The sequence below is a fragment of the Podarcis bocagei genome (genome assembly GCF_964188305.1).
Source record: "Podarcis bocagei genome assembly, chromosome: 4".
NCBI lineage: Eukaryota > Metazoa > Chordata > Lepidosauria > Squamata > Lacertidae > Podarcis > Podarcis bocagei.
This window is the reverse complement of record NC_138128.1, coordinates 21,643,248-21,665,696: the sequence shown is the minus strand read 5'-3', so window position 1 is coordinate 21,665,696 and position 22,449 is coordinate 21,643,248. Positions and strand designations below refer to the sequence as shown.

Below are 22,449 nucleotides of genomic sequence, written 5' to 3'. Positions count from 1 at the left end.
ACCACCATTATTTTTTGAAGCACATAACTTAAAAAAGAACCCACCTTACGCATGTATGGTGGATAATGTTCTCCGAGCTCATTCTCAAAATAGGAACTTTGTTTCTTGAAACACTTCTCCATGACTTCTCAGAGAAGTGAGAGAGAGAAAAAACTTCAAGTCAGTCTGAAGTCTGACATCTACTTTTATTCTGGTACTCAGGTTTGCAGTGTTTTAATTGGTATTTATCTCCTGCGGGTGAAAAATCTTCACCGCAACAGGTAATGCAGAGCAAAGTTGCTATGCAACCATATAAAAATCTTCCTTTTAAAAATTGGCAGTGGGAGAGAGATTAGATTAACTCCTGGGGAATTGAGAGAGGAACTGCTGTTATTCCATTCCCACCCCCATTTCTGTGTTGGTTGTTGCTTTCAATGAAAAGTTATGCAAAAGATCACACTTCAGAGTACACAGTTTCCCTTCTCTTCCATTTTAAAACAATGCCATTGTCTTTCTCATTCCATTACAGAAGGTGCCACTTTGATACTAATAAAATATCAGGAGAAGGAACATCACCTCCATAGGGTTTCTCCACTTACTGGCCCCTTGCTGAACGGTTGCTACCGAACAGTGGTATATGTAGAAGAACTTGGCAAGCTGGGACAGCTCAATCAGTAGAGAATGACACTCAGTCTCAGGGTCGTGGGTTTGAGCCCCACATTGGACAAAAGAATTGCATGGGGTTGGATTATATGACCCTTGGCTGGATGCCTGCATACTGCAACTGGATTGTCAGATGTGCTTCTTGGTTGTTGGAGTGTAAAGCCTGCATGCAAAGCCCAGCGCAGGGGGCTGAATCTAATGGTGGCTTTCCCAAAGTGCAAAGCTACCATTGGATGCAGTCCATGAGTTGAGCATTGCTTGCACTCTCCCAGCTTCTGCCCATGCACCCAATTTTTTGCTGACACCCATTGCCTATTGCAGCCCTAAGGAGTACTACACAGTCCTCTGGGGTAGCTTTGGAAGAGGGGTGGGGGAGGGAAAGAAGAGCCTGTGGTACTTGGGGGGGGGTGTTAATCAAAAGTTGGGTGCCCTGAATAAGTGGGGACTTTCTACTGATGCAACATCACCCTTGGATACAACCCATATGATAAAGTAATACTGGATGCCACAAACCATTGGATACAACTATATATGTCCATAGGTCTGTACAGTTGTTAAAAAACTTGAGGAGCCTGCCAGTTTTAATTATTGTTCTGTGCTGCCTTTCATTGCTTCTTTAATATTGCACACCACCCAGATGTTCTATGAGAGGGCAGTTTATAAATACATTTATAAATAAATAAACCCATAGTCAGTGTGGATTTGTAGCACCTAAAGGATTTTGATTTGATCTTCAGTGCTTCTCTTTAGGCCAGTGTTTGTGGGACATAAGACCATTTTAGAAGAGCAGCTCCAATATCCCTGATCCATTTCGCCATTTTGTTTCTTCTACATGGTGACACCAGTAATAAAATGAAATCAATCCCGCCTGTTCTTTCCTGTGAGTACTGCTCTTTCCATCCCCTTCAGTTTAAAAGAGTGTGCTCAGATACTTCATAAAAGTGAATCTTCCCACTGAGACAAACAAAGGTTGGAATCAGAGCTTTTCTGACAGAGAGGGTTTGAGTTCTTCCTTCCCAACGGCACAAGTAATCTGCAAGACTATTAAAATCCCCCCTCTTGTCCTGTAACGTATCAAAACGCTTTGCCCATCCCAGCTTCCGTCTTTCTTCTTTGCCAGGGATTGTTCTACTCCTACTCAATGCTTGTCACCTCCTTGTTAGCCGGATTTCAGTCACTTTGCACTCCAGGCAACTGCCTTTGAAGCAGACTCAGGTCATTTAAGCCTAAAGGCTATCACTTGGAACTCCTAGATCTGTTCTTTGACTCTTAGGCTCCAGGTAAACTGCACTGTCAATTAAAACAGATGATGCAACAGGGAAGTGGTTCAACATATTCCCTCTTAGTCTTTTTATGCTTCCTTCATGATGTGGTTATGCTCTGGAATGCCTCTGCTGAAGTGGATTTACTCCCAAGTAACAAGGGAGGAACTGGGATGATGATGATGATGATGATGATGATGATGATTTTACTGCAGGGCTGGGGAGCCTGCAGCCTTCCTGATGTGGTTGGACTCCAGCTCCCATTATGCTCAGCAGCACAGCCAGTGGTTAGGGATGATAGGAGTTGTAGTTCAGCGACATCTGGAGAGTGATGGGTTTCTCATCCTTGTTTTTGAGATTATTTTTGTTTAGGAATGCAGCTGCTGAACTTACAATCTGAAAGGGAATCACACTATTAAGAAGATAAGAAGTAAGAACTGATGTTTGAAGGTCTCATATAGCATTGGTTTCTAGAAGCTAAGCTATACTGAAAGACAACCAGACAGGAAGTGGAGGCAGTGGCGGCGGTGGCGGTGGCAGGGACATTCCCCCTAGCTGTATAACATCTTTACACTGTTTTTGTGGACAGAACGAAAGGATTAAGCTTCCAGTAGTACAAAATATATAATAGAAAATTACTGGCCCATTTAACTACAATGGAAATTTAACTCAAGCAGTTAAGTCACCACATCCCAGTCTGTCTTTAATCAAAGAAACTTGTATACCTTTTATGCTATTTTAGTGCTTGTAATTTGTTGCTATTCACTGAAAAGAATATGTATTGGTGGGCAGCCTGCCTTCCACAGGACAGAGTGTCCTACCAAATTGCAGTTAAATAAATAAATACAAGTGGAAAGCAAATTTGACTGGCTCATTGAAAGAGCCCTCCACCCCATCCCACCCCCTGCTTCTCAACCTGTTGCTTTCTGTGATGCTTCTTAAAATCCTTTTCACTGCAGCTGAGATGTTAAAAAGATGCGAATGAATAGTGTGGTAATTTGCCTCCGAGTGTAATCTCTGGCCATCTTTTTTAAATGGTACAGTAAAATTATACACAGGTTGTAAAGAGACCACAGTGGATCGAACAATCATGTTAATGACTGTTATCAAGTAATTAACTATGGAGTCGGGTGTAGAGAGGATTGGATTATTTCACCTGTGAGATTGCCATGCTCTGTCTCTTAATGGCATACCTAATTAGTATGGTTCCATATTATAGTAGCCCCCAACGAGCTGCTAAAGTTAAGAACTTATCAGTACAGTCTCCACTCCTTGATACATCATCTTGGCCATTGCAAACTGCCTTTGAGTACAGCCCACAATGGCAGGGATGTGCCACCCATTCCCCTCCAAATCAGCTGGACTCCCAACTCCCATCATCAGCATAATCATTTATTAAAGTTGTATATTATCAGAGCCATCTTTCCCATATGGCTTAGTGGTGCATTGCGCCAGGGTGCCAGCCTCTCGGGCACCCCAGCGAGTGGGGAAGTTGCGTGGCTTTGCCGGCAGCCTCCCCTTTCCCTGCATGCCCACCAGCCTTATGGTTGGTGGGGCGCATCTGACGGGCATGCAGCTTCTTTTTTTATATAAATATTTATTAAATTTTCACAAATTAAAAACACACACAATACACAATACAAACGTACACACACAAAAACAAACAAACACATATAATTTCAAATTCTTTTTTTTCTTAAAACTTACTTCACCGACTTCCCCATACCTCCCCTTTCTGCATTCCAATTCCCAAATTTGTTTCAGCAAATCCTCCCCTTAATTTAATCCATTTTTTCCTTTTCTTTTCTTTTACCTGATCTTTTACAGCTGTAATCCCTTACTTTCTGTAACCACAACATTTTAACACTCATTAATTTTACAATTTTTCTTAAGATAAATTTTAAATTTCTTCCAATCTTCCTCCGCCGTCTCTTTCCCCTGGTCTCGGATTCTGCCAGTCATTTCAGCCAGTCCCATATAGTCTATCACCTTCATCTGCCATTCTTCCAGAGTGGGTAGATCCCGTGTCTTCCAATACTTTGCGATAAGTATTCTTGCTGCTGTTGTAGCATACATGAAAAAAATTCTGTCTTTCTTTGACACCAATTGGCCGACAATGCCCAAGAGAAAGGCTTCTGGTTTCTTAGGAAACGTACATTTAAGTACCTTTTTCATTTCATTATATATCATTTCCCAGAAAGCATTAATCTTCGGGCACGTCCACCAAAGGTGAAAAAACGTACCTTCAGTTTCTTTACATTTCCAACACTTATTATCAGGCAAATGATAGATTTTTGCAAGCTTGACTGGGGTCATGTACCACCTATAAATCATTTTCATAGTATTCTCTCTTAAGGCATTACATGCCGTAAATTTTATACCGGTGGTCCACAACTGTTCCCAGTCAGCAAACATAATGTTATGACCAATGTCTTGTGCCCACTTAATCATGGCTGATTTAACTGTTTCATCTTGTGTATTCCATTTCAGCAACAAGTTGTACATTCTTGACAGATTCTTAGTATTGGGTTCTAACAATTCTGTTTCTAATTTTGATTTCTCCACCTGGAAGCCAATTTTCCTGTCCTGTTTGTAAACCTCCATTATTTGATAATAATGGAGCCAATCTCGTACTTTAAACTTCAATTTCTCATAGCTCTGTAATTTCAGTATATCTCCCTCTTGTTCCAAAATTTCCCAATATTTTGGCCATTTGGCCTCCATATTGTGCTTTTTCACGGCTTTTGCCTCCATTGGCGACAACCACCTTGGGGTTTTATTTTCCAGCAAATCCTTGTATCTAATCCAAACATTATATAATGCTTTCCGGGCATGCAGCTTCCCTCCCAAGCCTCCTCGGGAGGAGAGCAATCCCTGCAGAGGCTTAGGATGGAAGCTGTGCCCCGCCAACTATAAGGCTGGTGAGCGCACAGCTTCCCTTCCAAGCCTCTGCAGGGGATTGCTCTCCCAGAGCGGCATGGCTGGCAGTGTGTAGCTTTGCCCCCTCATCCATGGTAATTTGGGGGCACTGAGCAGATATTTGCACCCCAGCACCGCATGTGCTAAAGACGGCCCTGTATATCATCCATGATCTTTGGCCATGCTAGCTGATGGGAGTTGGACTCCCAACATCTGGAGGGCGGCAGGTTTCTCCTATCCCCTGCCCTAGGAAATTGTGCAGGGTCATCAGACATGCATGTCATTTGCAAGAGTGCAGCGGTCATATTATTACACCCGGGATTCTTGAGGCAAGGCAAGGGTTTTGGCTATCTAAGGGCAGTTTGGGGGGCAAGATGGAATCTATGTAGCAGTGCTAAATAGGGTGGGTGGTACTGCATTAGCCCCCTTCTAATGTAGGCATTGCAGCAACCTGTACACGTCATCAGCAAGGAGGCACTGTTCTTGTTAGATAGGCACAAACAAAGAAGGCACTCTGCTTTTAATGGAGTTATTTAAACGCTTACATACTCTAAAACCAGTTGAAGTCACTCCAACTATATTCCATACATATTTAGCCTAACGTTTTCTATTTTGATGGATGCTTGGTTGAAGCTCTTATTTTTGCAGGGCACAGAGATAATGGCTTGTGGTGCATCTGATATGTGCTTGGATTAAGCAGCTTCCGCAGCTGATGAAATGTTTGCTTTGCAAATGCTCCCACTTCACATTCTCAAGTACCATAGAAACAGTCATTAAAAGAGTCTCAAACACATTATCAACAGGCTTCCACTTTCCAAGTGTTCCTGAGGCTGCAGTCCTATATCCACTTAACTGGGAGCAAGCCCCATTGAACTCAGTGGGACTTACTTTTGAATAGGCATGTGTAGGATTGCACTTTTACAGTGCAATCATGTGCATGTTTGCTCAGCAGAAATGCCTAGTGAGTTCAATGGAACTCACTCCTAGGTATGTGTGTGTAAGATTGCAAACTTAATTTTACTTTTTTGTCTTCTCCTAGTCTTTTTAGCAAAGGACCTTTCAATCTGGGAAATTGTTTTGATGAGTGAATAGACAGCCATACACTACCAGGCCAGGTTCCAGGTTTTTATATTAATTTATGAGGCCCTTAATGACTTGGATCCAGAACATTCCAAGGACTGCCTGATCCCTTATATCCCTGCCCAGTTGCTGAGGTCTTCACTATTAGTGGTCTCCCATAGCTCAGGTGTGCAGTTGGTACCCGTGAGTGGGGGAATGGATGGAACAGGGTCTGTCTGCAAGGCCCTGGCTGTTAGAGGTGCATAGGGGTAACGGCCGGCTAAGAGCAGTTGCTTGGCTTCAACTTTCTTAATCTGGCCACAACGTCTGTGTCCCTGCCCCAGCCTCTAAGGAAGAGGTGCAGGGAGGGAACGACGACAGGGGTGGGACACTCATGTAGAATATGTTCCTATTTTCATCTGAGGAATAATGGAGGGTACGCACAGGCCTGAACTACAAACTGTTGCCTTTTGTACAGCAGCTACCTTAGACCGTTTTTGATACTTTCTCTTTTATAAAAAGAGCTATTCCCCTCCAAATTACAGTGGTGCCCCACAAGACGAATGCCTCGCAAGACGGAAAACTCGCTAGACGAAAGAGTTTTCCGTTTTGGAGGTGCTTCGCAAAACGAATTTCCTATGGGCTTGCTTCGCAAGACGACAATGTCTTGCGAGTTCCTGCTGGTTTTTTCCCCTCCCCCCCTTTTTCTAAGCCGCTAAGCCGCTTATCAGCTGATCCGATCAGCAGATAAGCCGCTAAAAGGCGCTAATTGCGCTAATCCACTAATCCGTCAATGGGCTTGCTTCGCAAGACGAAAAAACCGCTAGACGAAGAGAATCACAGAACGGATTCTTTTCGTCTTGCGAGGCACCACTGTATTTGTGCTGCATAGGCACAAACAATTATTCCCCTCACACACACACTTTGCTCCCCCCCATCTCAATATTGCCAGATGTTGTTTGTGAGGTGGATTCTGAATCGCACCGCTCAGCAAAGACATCACACAGGAATACTGCTCCAAGCTTTTTCCATTCATTATGACCATCTTCCTTATTTTAGTTTCTCGCTCCCAGACTGGGCTCCGTTTGCCTATGTGGCTTAAACAGCTGCTGGATATTAAATCCGAGCGTGTTTTATATTGATCCACCAAGAGAGAATAATTCATTTGAATAAGAGAAGGCAGGGAAATGAAAAATAGGAAGCGTTGATTTTCAACCCAGCTCTGGTTTGGTTGAGAATAATTAATGGATGGTTGATTCTTTAGGTAGCTTTTTGCTAAAAGTAATCCAAATGGCTTCATTTCTTTCAAGAGTAAGTTTTTCATGGCATAAACACAGCATAAGCCTATTCAAAGGAAATCACCCTTTATATAAAGATTTAGACTGTAATAAAAGCAGCTGGGTTCTAGTTTACTTAGAGACACTGGGATTACCAGTGCATTTGATCCATTCTCAGTTCTAAAGTTACAATCCTGCAAACACCGATGGGCTCATAAGTGTCTTGATTTCAGTCAGGTTATTCCTTTCATAAGCACCAGCAATAGAACTGCAGCCCTCAAATATTTTTAGATGCACCTGGACTGATATAGTAGCATTTTCAAGGAGCTGTTAGCTTATTATACTGGGTCAATGGGTTGTTTTATAGAAGGCTGCTTAACAGGATGCTCTTGAAGCTGATTATTAAAGGGCTCATAATAATCAGGAAATGCATTTTGCATTTATAGTAAAACCATACACAGGGCCAAGCTTCAACATCTCTATCAGGTATGCTTGTTTATAGTCTTCTCTCTGCTTTTGTTGCAACTGAGATTTTCTTGCATTTACTGGTTCTTTCAGAAGACAAACCGAACAACTAGATCTATGTAGTGTGGAAACAATACAAAGGAATTGTTCCAGAAGAGAATGACACGGTGTGATTTTTATTTTTAAGTGATACAATGCAATTGTAAGATGGCATTCAGAGAATTAATCTAGGCTATTATCAGTCCAAATTTTGGTGTACACCAGCCTTCCCCAACCTTCAGATGTTGTTTGATCAGCCCCAGCTATGGTTAGGAATGATGGGAGTTGTAGTGAAAATATCTGGAGGTCACCAAGCTGAGGAAGGCTGATGGACACAGTGCAGGATATGTTAGAGCAGACTTTCGTAAATTGGGTCTCCAGCTGTTTTTGGACTACAGTCCCCATCATTCCTGACCACTGGTCCTGCTAGCTGGGGATGATGGGAGTTGTAGTCCAAAAACAACTGAAGACCCATGTTATGGAAGCTCTGTGTTAGAGTGACTTTAAGGCCATAAAGGACCTCTAAGAAAAAGAGATTTAAAGCTGAAATTTTGATTAGTTACCTGTATTAAACCCCACTGAACACAGTGGGGCTCACTTTTGAGCAAACATGCATAGGATTGTGTACAAATCATGTGTCTGGGAACTAGAAAGGAGCACAGTGCAGCCCAAGCCTGGCTGATGTAGGCTGTTAATCACAGGTAGGTTTGTTTATTGCATTTCAGGGCAGTTTTCAGTTTTGAAACACCACAGCAAAGAAATGGCATGAAATGTAGAGCCATCTGGAGGGCACTGTGCTGGCTGCCCCAGCGCCGCATGCACCCTCTCATCTAGCTCTGGCTTGCATGCCTTTTTATTGCCTCCTTCGGGCACTTGTGGCCACAATCTCCAGTGACAAACATTCATGTATTTTAAAAAAACAAACAAAGCAAAACTCCCAAAACAAAAGAAACGTATTCTCTTTTCCTGGCTTTTGCTCATGTCAAAAACCTGGTGTATTCTAACATGTAGAGCTACCGCTGCAGCTAACATAAAAGAGATTTGTTTTTAAAAAATAGGGGGGGGAGTGTGTGTGTGTGTGTGTGTGTGTGTGTGTATCCTACATTTGAGTGCCCCTTGCGGTACCATTTTTAGGGTTTGTGTGTGTATTTTTTTTAACTCGTAAAGCCGTATGGGATAACTCATTACAATGGGAGAACAATAGGACCCTGCAGTTTCTTTTCATGCTACTGAGGCGGTAGGCATGGAAGAAAACAACTTATTAGCCAAAGAAATGGGACAGAGCACAGCATGTCTCAACACAGAGACGCATGTGGGTGGGAGATCTAAATAGGGAAATGGTCTTTGGATTTCCATTCTATTAGCCCGTGCTCTGTTATAAAAAGAAATGTCAGCTGTTAACTCTCCATTGCCTTCTTTATGTTCTCTCGGGGAACTTTGCTTCTCCTTCCACCTCTTCTTTCTTTATTCATTATCGTGGTTTTTGTTCATAATTCATTTGTGTCGTATGAGAATATCTGGATGGGATCCTACGGAGTGGAGCATTGTGCAATCTGAGATGAAGGAGGTGTTCCTGTTGTCTTACAATCTGAGCGAAACTGTGTGATAGTTGCCATTGTCATTGCTAATGCAGCCCTTGAGAAACATGAAAGATCTCAGTGGGGGGTAACAAGCCCCACACCCAGGATCCAAAGAACAATGAAATTAGCTCCATGAGATCAGTAGCAGTCTGCAGTGCCCAAGCATCACCCACTGAAACCAACCATCCAAGTAGGACTGGAACCACCACAAAGCAGTGCTGCCCAGCCTGAACTCAGCCCCCCACCAATGTATTGGTTGTTAATAATAATAATAATAATAATAATAATAATAATAATAATAATAATAATAATAATTTGTACTGCGCCACTCTGGGTGGCTTCCAACAAAGATTAAAAATACATTAAAATGTCACACATTAAAAACTTCCCTGAACAGGGCTGCCTTCAGATGTCTTCTAAATGTCATGTAGTTGTTTATCTCTTTGACATCTGGTGGAAGGGCGTTCCACAGGGTGGGCGCCACTACCAAAAAGGCCCTCTGCCTGGTTCCCTGTAGCTTTGCTTCTCGCAGTGAGGGAACCTCCAGAAGGCCCTCAGAGCTGGACCTCAGTGTCCGGGCAGAACGATGGGGGTGGAGACGCTCCTTCAGGTATACTGGGCTGAGGCATACATACCTTGGAAGTTGAAGGGAATCTGTTCTGGAAGTCCGTTTGACTTCCAAAACATTCAGAAGCCAAAGCACAATTTCTGATTATCTGCAAGAAGCTCCTGCAGCTAATCAGAAGCCACGGAAGCCCCGTCAGATGTTCAACTTCCAAAAATAGTTTGCAAACCAGAACAGTCACTTCTGGGTTTGCAGCATTCGGGAACCAAAACGTTCGAGAACTAAGCTGTTCGAAAACCAAGGTACGACTGTATAAGGATTTGTAGTAAAACTGCCATCTATAAACCTCCAAGATTTCTAGTCATATTCTGTCCAAATCTTACGAATGTTCCTGTGGAGTAGCTATAAGAACCTAGGAAAAGCCCTGTTAGATCAGATCAAAGGTCAACCCAGACCACCATCTTGTTCTCACAATGGCCAACCAGTTGCCTCTGAGAAGCCTGGAAGCAGGGCCTGAGTGCAACAGCACCCACCCCAGAGTCAAAGGATGGCAGAACGTCTGGACTACATTTTAAAAAAGAACACACACCCTGTTTATGGATAGGCAGTATGCATACCTTCCAACATTTGTCCTATGAAAATAGGGACATCCTGCCCACTGCTATTTTTCTAGAAAAAGGGGTGCTGGAAATCAACAGGAATGCCTCCCTTGATCTATTATAATGGCAGTGGCACCCACCTGAGGAGTGCCAGAACTGAGTTCCACCGAGTACCAGCTGAAAAAGCCCTTTTCCTACCATACCTTCCAACATTTCTTCAATGAAAATAGGGACATCCTAAAGGAAAATGGGCTAGGTCCGTATAGTTAAAGCTATTGTTTTCCCAGTAGTGATGTATGGAAGTGAGAGCTGGACCATAAAGAAGGCTGATCGCCAAAGAATTGATGCTTTTGAATTATGGTGCTAGAGGAGACTCTTGAGAGTCCCATGGACTGCAAGAAGATCAGCCCTCTCCATTCTGAAGGAAATCAGCCCTGAGTGCTCACTGGAAGGACAGATCCTGAAGCTGAGGCTCCAATGCTTTGGCCACCTCATGAGAAGAGAAGACTTCCTGGAAAAGACCCTGATGTTGGGAAAGATGGAGGGCACAAGGAGAAGGGGACGACAGGGCGAGATGGTTGGACAGTGTTCTCGAAGCTACCAGCATGAGTTTGACCAAATTGCGGGAGGCAGTGGAAGACAGGAGTGCCTGGCGTGCTCTGGTCCATGGGGTCACGAAGAGTCAGACACGACTAAACGACTAAACAACAACGAAAGGAAAGTGGGACATTCCTGGATCAAATCAGAAACTCGGATGGCTTCTGTAAATCCAGGACTGTCCCTGGAAAATAGGGACACTTGGAGGGTCTGAGTCACCCTGGCAGGCACATTTTGTATGTGAAAGGGCTTTTTTAAAAACCACCCTAATTCAAGAGAACATTCATAAATGTAATCCTCCGTCTGTGGTCCTAAAGTGTTCCAGCCCAGAAACATATAATGTGCAATGGACTACTGATGGTGCTCTTCTGTCTCACATGGTGGCTGTGCTCTGCCAAATGTAGAGCTTGTTGTGCTGGTGCTAAAGATGTGTTTTTGAAATGGTCGCAGTACTCTTGATTATTGCCCTGTGAACAGCCCCTAATAAAATATAGTAGGGCACACGTTGAACTGCAGCATCTGCTAGAAGGGAGAATAATGAAACGAAGAGCAATAAACAGTATGAGTTAATTGCTTGGTGGCTACTGCTCCCGTAAGTGTATTCCATTTATCGGGTAGGTATTTAGAAATCTTGCTTGCAGTGCCATCACTTAACCATTTCCACTAAGCATCCACAAAGCGTAATGTTTATCCCAGTGGTGTTCTAATTAGCAGTTATATCTTTCCAGTTTGAAAGGCTCCAATTATTCCTGCCCTCCAGCTCCTGCTCTTGGCTTCATTTTCTGTGCAACATGACACCTTCCTCTATTCTGACTTTCATTGGTGTTTGATTGATGTATGTTGTTTAGAAATACAAATGCATGCATGAAAGCACCCCAATGCGCCCGGCTGTATATTCTTATCACCTCTAATTATACAACAACAACAACAAATGGCTCTGCCAGGTTGCCACACAGAGAAAGCTTGTTCACACCTAATACAGGTGCAAGCTGTCTCTGCAAGTGCTTGTGTGAAAGAGCGTACATTTGTTGATTTGTGCAGCTCAGCTGTTGTGTACACAGGAACGCAGACTGTACACTCTGAGCATTACACGTGAACAACTCTATGAGCATAACAGCTTGACACCGTGTAAACAGGGACACAGATTGTTACGTTAGCTGAATGTTACTGCTGAAACCCCCAGAGTGGAAAGCTTTGAAAGCACCAATTCATTGAAGAGGCAAGGGATCAGCAATTGGCCCTGTCCATCCCACTCCTAGGGACGTGGGTAGCGCTGTGGGTTAAACCACAGAGCCTAGGGCTTGCCGATCAGATGGTCGGTGGTTCGAATCCCTGCAATGGGGTGAGCTCCTGTGGCTCGGTCCCAGCTCCTGCCATCCTAGCAGTTCGAAAGTACAAAGTGCAAGTAGATAAATAGGTACCGCTCCGGCGGGAAGGTAAACGGTGTTTCCGTGCTCTGCTCTGGTTCGCCAGAAGTGGCTTAGTCATGCTGGCCACATGACCTGGAAGCTGTACGCCGGCTCCCTCGGCCAATAAAGCGAGATGAGCGCTGCAACCCCAGACTCGTCCGCAACTGGACCTAATGGTCAGGGGTCCCTTTACCTTTACCTTTACCCCTCTCCTAGTCCTTTTGTTTGCCCCTCCTGCAGCAGGAGTAAGGCAAAAATTGCTACTGCAGATGGGTTGGGAAAAGCACTGGGGGAGGAATGGTCGGTGCAAACTGTTTCTTTTTCCATAGACAAATCAGTGCATATACATATTTGTAACCATAAGCAAATAAATAATTTAAAATTGTAGAAAAAGAAAAGAAAGAAAATGAAATGAATTCTATTACGGTCCCAGACCAGCTTCAAAGAAAGAAAAAGGAACAATCAATGACTTCCCTGTCAGGGAAACAATTTGATGTTGCCATAAATTAAAACTTTCTTCATTTTTGTTCCTTTATAGATTTTTGCAGGAGGTACAGGATGCAAACTTCCACCATCAATCATCAGTGTTAGTCAGCAGGCACCAAGCATTCCAAATGCTAGTGGTCTTCTGAAGAGGCTATAAACATTTTAGGAACAATTAATAATACATTTGGAGATAAAAATTTGTTTATACCCTAAAATAGGTTTATTAACTCATCTAAAAGGGGACAGTCTAAAAACAGAGGAACACTGCTGTAGCAGCTAGTCTCAGTACTTGGTAGAGTAATTAATTCCAAAACTAAGAGAATAATATGTTAAATTGTGGTGAGGAAAACAATTTTATTTGTTTCATTATTTGTTTGTTTGTTTGTTCGTTTGTTTGTTTACATACATACTGCTTGATTGGAAACAGAGCCTTAAGTGGCTTACAAAAAATTAAACTTCTAGTTTACAAAAAAAAGTCAATAAAAAATAAAAATAGGTATTATTATTTTTATTAAATTAAATCAGCATTTAATTAAAATGAGCGGTTGGGTCATAATAAAATGAAACACATGCCAACTTCTACATGTCTGGATAAAGGTAAAGGTAAAGGTAAAGGTAAAGGTACCCCTAACCGTTAGGTCCAGTCGCGGATGACTCTGGGGTTGCGGTGCTCATCTTGCTCTATAGGCCGTGGAAGCTGATGTTTGTCCGCAGACAGCTTCCGGGTCATGTGGCCAGCATGACTAAGCCGCTTCTGGCGAACCAGAGCAGTGCACGGAAACGCTGTTTACCTTCCCGCCAGAGCGGTACCTATTTATCTACTTGCACTTTGACATGCTTTCAAACTGCTAGGTGGGCAGGAGCTGGGACCGAGCAACGGGAGCTCACCCCGTTGTGGGGATTCGAACCGCCGACCTTCCGATTGGCAAGCCCTAGGCTCAGTGGTTTAGACCACAGCGCCACCCGCATCCCTACATGTCTGGATAGACCTACTTAAATATTTTTTTTAGCAAGTTCCAAAAAGAACACAGCAAAGGCACCTGTCTGATGTTAATAAGCAGGGAGTTCCAGAGTGTAGGTGCTGCCATGTGAAAATATCGATTTCTTACCAGTGTGGAATGGGTATCATCTGGCACCTGTAACGTGTGCCAGTTCTGCAGATTGAAGCAATCGAGTCGACATGTTTGTGTTAGGGCGATGCCTCAAGAAAACTGGTCTTAAGCTCTTTTAAGCTTTCTTGAGGAAACTAACCTGGTCCATCAGGTTAAGCAAGGGATACGTACTACATATGTCTGAGACAGAATGCCAGTTTATTAGGCCTCATTGGACTGCTGGAAAAGATACAATAATTGACAGTCCACGTCATAAGAAGAGCCCAAAGGCCCATGTGGCGCAGCATCTTGTTTCCACAGTAACAAACCAGACAAGCCTGAAAGGAGGACTTGGGTGCAACTGAACCCTCCCCTAGAGGCAAAACGCATATAAAGCCATTGTCACCGACAGCCATTGATAACATTATTCTCCCAAGTGTGGGCCTTTTGGTTTAAAGAACAAAGTTTACCGACACTGTCAGCCTCTGTGAAGCAGGCAATACTTTTTGTGTTCTCTCATTAGTCCATCAGTCTCTGTGCTGAACAATCACCATGGCAACTCACCCTTAAATGATAGGGACAATTAACCATGTAAGAGCCACAACACAGATGAAAGCTGGGATAAGAAGAAAGTTACATTTAGATGTGTTATTACACTTCAGGTTCTCTTGGCTGGGGTTTTCAGTTTTGTACATTTGCATAGGCTAAAAGGCTAACTGAAAGTTTCTCATATTATTATTATTTGTATATAGAAAGATGATGTCAGGGGTTCAGGGAGAGAGGCACAGAGGAGGCAGGAGATGGACAACGATTGGGAAGAGTCCGAGGACAGCGAGGAGGAGGATGACAGTGACTCGAGGGATTCCATGAGCCTTTCCAGCGAATCAGAGGATTCCCAGAAGGGGGCGCCTGTGGTCAAGACAAGGGGAGTCCCAGGGGGGACGCATCAGGGGCAAGGGGCCAGCAGGGGATCCCAAAGCGGCAGCTGGAAATCAGGACCAGCTTCCCCACCAGAGCGCAGCGAAGGGGGGGGGAGTTCCAGTGTGTCAGGGGAAGCAGCTCCGGCAGCAGAAATGGAGGGGAGGTCAGAACAAGCCATCCTCCCGAAAGGGGAGGGGAGCAGTGAAGGGAGTAGTGTAACTGTCAAGAGGAAGGTTAGAAGTTGGGCGCGCGCGCCAAGTTCAAATGTGCAGGTGCGCGGGAGAACAGAGAGCCCGGAGGAGGAGCCAGGTCCCAAAGCCTGCAGGAGGGAGGGAGAGCAGTCTGGGGATTCAGCGTCAGGGGAATCCAGGAGGGGCGAAACCCCAGCGGGCAGGAAGACCCTGCGGAAAAGGAGAGAAAGGAAGAGGTGGAGCAGCACAAGCATCTTAAACTGGTGCAGGGGAGGGACTGACTCAGAGGGGACTTCAGCGGTCTAGCGTTACGGACGTGGGGCTGCGCGCCTCGGCTGTGAAACGGAAAATGAACTGCAATAAACATTTCTGTATATAAAGAGAGACTGGCGTTGGTCCTTTGTGAGCTGGGACCTGAGGCAGCCCTGACAGATGATGTGTTGCTGTGTGTGTGTGTGTGTGTGTGTGTGTGAGAGAGAGAGAGAGAGAGAGAGAGAAAGAGATCATGGAATGCCTTCTAGAAAGGTTCACCAGGCACCAGTGTTACGTCATTTCAGGCATCTGGTGAAACACTTTTTATTTGCTCAGACATTTTAAGTATTATACGTTCTATGGGTATTTACTTATTTTTTATCTGCTGGGTGGCCCTAATATGCTGATCAATTTTATGCATTTCTTATGTTGTCCTTTTCCTAGATTGCCCAGGAATAATACTTTAATGAAAATTTACACTTTTCTTTTTTTTGTAAACCCAGCACTTCCCCCCCAAAACCCATCCAACATACTGCTTGAAAACTGCTGAAGGCCTGGGTGGGTCTGCTTTTGTAGCAATTGACACGCACTCTGATAGGTGCTCTGTGATTTTTCATTGTGTTTTAATTCCTTCTTTTTATCTTGTATATTGTATTGCTGTAGTACAATTTGAATCCTTTGTAATTCACATGGAAATACAATAACATACAATATAAGAAAGAAAAGAAGCAATAAAAATAGAATTAAAATTAGTAATAGATATTTAATGTGGACAAGCTGCAGACCACCAGAATGCAGCTTGTGGACCACTGATGGTCCACAGAACATAGTTTGGGAGTCCCTGTTATAAATATATAGGTATTGAATGTTCAGCCCCTAACAAATTCAAAGGTTACCAGAGCATAATGGGATCAAGTTGTGAGGGTGTGATTCTGACATTGCCTAGGAAAACACATGGACATCACCAGTTGTGTGAAAGAAATGTTGGCAGAGCTGGAAGAAGTACCTAGAGGAGAGTAAAATGGCCTACTGCACTTTATTCCTTGATAGAATTTCCCAAGTAACACTTGCGTACGGCACCACAATATTATTCCTTAACAATATAAATCTACAAACTCCATAGAAACAAGCAAGAAATGAGTAGCACTTCCGCACTTCAAAAAGCAAGGTTACATTTTTGGACCCCCCGTTTCTTTAACTATTAATGTCCTTTCTCAACAGCGGGGATGGGAAGAAGAGGCATCGCACTGAATTTTACAGTACATTTACATTATAACAAGTTTATAGAAGCCTCGTAATTCACCGTGTATTTCAACAGAAGTTTGGACTGCTTCCAATTTAATTTTCTGAAGTTGGAGTTTGCAGCTGGGTCACTCCCGGCATAATCTAGGAGATGTATCTCCTAAGGCTGTGAATTGGAACAACAGCATCTCAGCTGTAGCCTGTCACCAGCAGCCATCATTTACGGCACTTGAGGTCTCAGGGCAAAACATCAAAATCACTTTATGTGGACACAGCAACATGGCTGGCTTCATAAATTTTGTTGCAAGGAGCAATAATCAATACTTCATGTTTAATGATGCAAAACTGAAATTAGTATAGATTTTATGTCTTCTGCTCTTCCAAATTATGCAAATTTTACTAGCCCCTTTTGTAGTTGTCCTATTACAGCTTTCCATAAAAAACAAGCCAATAATATTTAATCGAATGATTGAATGGTCCAAAAAATGTTGCAGACATTTTTTAGAAAGGGTTGTTGTTTCTTACTAAGTCTTTACCCCTAGGTTAATATAAAATGATGTCAAACACATGCACAAAATGATTTATGTAAGTCATGTAGGTTTTGTCACCCTTGGCTATATATAAAGTCAATTGTAAATTGTTTCCACATTCTAATTTACCTTATGTTGCTTTGGGATACACTGAAAACAAAATTGACCGCTGGAGTGCTTTGGAAAATGAAAAAGGTTATCTTTTAGAATCAAGTACTATAGGCAAGTAATTTTTCAGGAAAACTTGGGGAGTTTTCTGAGTTTTACACATGTCAAAAAGGAGAAACTATTTTTGAGGAAATCTGGAAATGGAAGATGAGTTTAATGACTGGGCTCCTCCAAATGACTTTTAAATTGTTCTGCAACGGTAAGTGTTTAAAATCATCTTGCAACATTTCAGCCATTTGATGAAGTGGTTGGGGGGGGGTGTCGTTCAGAAAATGAGAAGTTGGAAGATGTTTTTTAACGCATCTTGACAAATCTACTTTATACCTGATACATTGTTGAAGTATTGATCAGTGTTTCCAAGTTGATGGGAAATGAAAGTTTGCATCATTAGTAAATCTGTAACTGACTGTGATGCAGTGTCCATTTTTAATTTCTGAAAATTCTGCTTCCCCACAGCAGGAACTTAAGACTGTTTGTTTTTTTTTTTTGTATGTGTGTGTGTGGTAGAAGGTACATCTACCAACTTTCAGAACACTATAACTTTGCAATCTCATTGGGTTGGGTCCAAGCTTTGCCTTCTGCAGATGAAAAGGCTCATTGTGTCAACAGATGACTTTTGAGCCAGTGCAGAGATTCTGCAGCTGCAGGAAATGGCTTATTAGGTGGGGCAGAACTGCTTTGCTAGCTTCCCAGCAGATCATAGAATCATAGAATCATAGAGTTGGAATAGACCACAAGGGCCATCGAGTCCAACCCCCTGCCAAGCAGGAAACACCATCAGAGCACTCCTGACATATGGTTGTCAAGCCTCTGCTTAAAGACCTCCAAAGAAGGAGACTCCACCACACTCCTTGGCAGCAAATTCCACTGTCAAACAGCTCTTACTGTCAGGAAGTTCTTCCTAATGTTTAGGTGGAATCTTCTTTCTTGTAGTTTGGATCCATTGCTCTGTGTCCGCTTCTCTGGAGCAGCAGAAAACAACCTTTCTCCCTCCTCTATGTGACATCCTTTTATATATTTGAACATGGCTATCATATCACCCCTTAACCTCCTCTTCTCCAGGCTAAACATGCCCAGCTCCCTTAGCCGTTCCTCATAAGGCATCGTTTCCAGGCCTTTGACCATTTTGGTTGCCTTCCTCTGGACACGTTCCAGTTTGTCAGTGTCCTTCTTGAACTGTGGTGCCCAGAACTGGACACAGTACTCCAGGTGAGGTCTGACCAGAGCAGAATACAGTGGCACTATTACTTCCCTTGATCTAGATGCTATATTGATGCAGCCCAGAATTGCATTGGCTTTTTTAGCTGCCGCGTCACACTGTTGGCTCATGTCAAGTTTGTGGTCAGCCAAGACTCCTAGATCCTTGGATTACTGTTGCTTACTGGGAAGAAGAGGGTAGAGGCAAAGCAGTGGGAAGGTTAGCATGGGGAACACACACAAGCAGAGTCACCAAGTAAGCCACTTTTTGGGGGGGGTGACTTTTTTGGATTCCTTGCCCCCGTGCTGCCCCCACAGTCTTCCAGATGGTTCCTTAACTTTCTGGAACAGTGTAGAAGGTGGAACTGGAGTAGGCAGGAGGGAGAGGACAATTGGCAAAAGTTGGTAAACCTCAGTTAACCAAAGAGCAGCAAAAGAGTGGATAGAATGTTGGACAGAGTAAGACATGGGTTCACATTCCTGGTCAAGCTCCTTCCTGGTGATCACAGCGAAGCCACTGGCAGGAGGTCGGGTGTGCAGTAAAGGTAAAGGGACCCCTGACCATTAGGTCCAGTCATGGCCGACTCTGGGGTTGCGGTGCTCATCTCACTTTATTGGCTGAGGGAGCCGGCATACAGCTTCCGGGTCATGTGGTCAGCATGACTAAGCCGCTTCTGGTGAACCAGAGTAGCGCACAGAAACACCATTTACCTTCCCGCCAAAGCGGTACCTATTTATCTACTTGCACTTTGATGTGCTTTCGAACTGCTAGGTTGGCAGGAGCAGGAACCGAATAAAGGGAGCTCACCCCATCATGGGGATTCAAACTGCTGACTTTCTGATCGGCAAGTCCTAGACTCTGTGGTTTAACCCACAGCGTCACCCGCGTCCCTTAGAACTCATCTACACAGCTGCAAATAAAACATTTTAAATGTGTTGTAAAGTGCGCTATACAAATGTGATGCTAGATGGTGACAGTGAGCTATGCAAGATTCAATGTATTTTTTTCAAAACGTTTTTTAAAAAAGCATTTTCCCAGCATTTAGCATTTTCCCAGCATGCTAGGTTGGCAGGAACAGGGACCGAATAACGGGAGCTCACCCCATCACGGGGATTCAAACTGCTGACCTTCTGATCGGCAAGTTCTAGGCTCTGTGGTTTAACTCACAGTGCCACCCGTGTCCCTAGGTGTGCAGTACCATTAGGCTAAAAATCATGAAGCTAAAACCTCTAGCCCCTGTAATCCTCAAGCACGATACTTCGAGCAACGGCAGACTGGAATGAAATACTTTCAGAATTTACTTTAAAATTAACTGTAACATGCCATAATATCCCCCTGTGAATGGAATTCCAAATGGGGGCCAGCACTGAGAAGGCCCTCACTCTGATAGTCATTAATCTGTCAGCAGCAGCAATAACATGTGCTGCAACCAGCCCATTGATGTTTAGTATTTCCTACAGACACGGATGGCGCTGTGGTTTAAACCACTGAGCCTAGGGCTTGCTGATCAGATGGTCCGTGGTTCGAATCCCCGCGACAGGGTGAGATCCCGTTGTTCGGTCCCAGCTTCTGCCCACCTAGCAGTTCGAAAGCATGTCATAGTGCAAGTAGATAAATAGGTACTGCTCCAGTGGGATGGTAAACGGCGTTTCCGTGCACTACATTGGTTCGCCAGAAGCGGCTTAGTCATGCTGGCCACATGACCAGGAAGCTGTCTGCGGACAAACACTGGCTCCCTCAGCCTATAGAGATGAGCGCGTAACCCCAGAGTCTTCCACAACTGGACCTAACAGTCAGAGGTACCTTTACCTTTACAGACGTTAAAGGAGTAGCTCTAGTATCAGGTGACCTTTGACTCAGCCCTAAACCTGCAGAACACAGGTATGTTTGAGCTATGGGTCTCCTTGCCAACAAATCCAAAACTTTATTTTTATTCCCAGATTTATTCCCAGGTCAGCTTTGGCTCAGTGTACAATGCACATTTCCTCCTTTTGTTTTTAGAATGATCTTAACCTTGTCAACTTTGAGGGTTTTTTACCTTGTAGACTGGCAAGCAATTCACCGTGAGCCTCACTTAGCTCCGATTGGCCTTTGTCTTTACATTACAATCTAAAACTAATGAGCTAAAGGAAGACGTGAAGCAATGCCTCAGCTTCTTAAATTGCCTTCAAGTCCACTTCATGTTAAATTAGTACAGGATTGATGCACAGTAGAGAATGGCGAGATATATTAAGTTAGAGATGATGTGTTTGTTTTCTAGTCTATCTGGGTTCTTTGAGCCTTTGGTGGCTTGTTTGTTTTTGCCTGAATAACTTTTTATTGTGTTAAATCTGAGTCTAGAACTTGTTAATGAAAAGGATTTCAGCAAAGGTCCCTTCACACAGAAAGATGCATTTCTCAGGGACAGGTAATTGCTTTTCATATCAAGGGCAGAGCCTATTTATATGTTTTATCCCTCTGCTTTTCTTGTTAGGCCAGGGGACTCTTGTCCTGCTATTAATAATCTTTGCCACAGATTTTGCTTGGCTTTTCTTTGCCTTCCCTTTCCTCTGCCTCATCTTTGCCTCACTGCACCACCTTTGCCCCCCCCCCAATTAATGGGCATCATGTAGGCGACCCTTTTCTCCAGCTGTATCCCATATTAACCGGATGGGGCAATCCACCTGAACACAAGAGGAGCCCTGCTTGGTTGGACCAAATGTCCATTGAGTATTCACAGGGTAGCCTTCACAAAGCTGATAAGCGGGACATGGAACTAATAATATTTTCTTACTCTTCGTCTTCAGCAAGTGACATGCATGTGGGTCACCGTCATGACTAACAGGCAGATAGACCTGCTGTCCATGAATTTGTCCAATCCCTTTTAGATCTACAGCTTTCCTCTCCCACCAGCAAAGGTTGCAGCTGGAACCAGCAGCTGTTGCATGAGAGGCAAGGAGGATGAGATTGCTGTCTGTATCACCATCATCATTACCTGCCATTTACCAGCAGGTCCCAGGACATTTTGCAACAAATTGAAGTTCAAACAAAATACAGTCGTGGAAATAGGGTTGATACTAGTTGTGATGGCTATATTGTCTGTAGCATCAGAGGTGGTATAACTCTGTATATCAGGTGTTGGGAATCAAATATGAAGAGATTGCTGTTGCACTCATTCTGCTTGCAGGTTTCCTAAAGGCATTCAGTTATCCTGAGAGCTGCAATGTCTTGCTTCAAGACAAATACTGAGTACATCAAATTAATACATTGGCATCTTTTATTTTTGTCCCACTACAGGAAGAACTCAAAAAGCTGCAACATATATTGGAGCAAATTAGTGATGGGAAATATTTGCTTGAAAAGTAAGTACTAACATATTTGGATTGCCACCAAACAAAAACCTTGTGTAGATTTTAATGGAGACTTTTAGGTTTGTTCAGCTTTAATCAGATCGCTCAGCTAAAGTTTTGTTGTAATCCTACACCCATTTTCCTGGGAGGAAGCCCCACTGAACTCATCAAGACTTACTTCTGAATAGATAAGCATCATGCTATTAGTCAAATCATTGGGATAGGAATTCATTTAGTTTTAAGCATCTTGCTTTATTTTTAATATAATTCTAAAATGAGCTTCTATGTCTGCATCTATCTGCATGTTTATATATCCTTTATGTAGCATCATCTAGGTGTCGCCTTTTATAAAGTATAAGAGGACACATCCCTCTTACAACCTATACATTAATAGAAGGCAGTTAGCAGAGGAAAGGAGGGGAAATGAAGGCAAGAATATAAGGGGGAAGAATCGGCAATTATTTCAGTTAGGTACATTTAGGCACCACAGCACCCCTTGTCACCTCCTATAGTGCCCCGAGGCCTCTTGCCCTTATGGACTTTATCTTTTGCTCTCTCTTTTTAAAAAAGCTTTGGGCAGTGGCTGGGCTTTCAGGAAAATAAAGAATGGCCCTCTCTAGCTGCCCTA

The 22,449-nt window shown here is 43.4% G+C and overlaps 1 protein-coding gene across 2 annotated transcripts in view; it reads left to right on the top strand.

Annotated features, from left to right (window-relative positions):
• Positions 1-22,449, top strand: part of LOC308584930 (schwannomin-interacting protein 1) — a 378,018-nt gene that overhangs the window by 50,193 nt on the left and 305,376 nt on the right. For both annotated transcript variants that reach the window (XM_081190278.1, XM_081190280.1), the window contains exon 2: positions 21,769-21,833. In XM_081190278.1, coding sequence (XP_081046404.1) covers positions 21,769-21,833 — 65 coding nt within the window. The remainder of the gene's footprint in view (positions 1-21,768; positions 21,834-22,449) is intronic.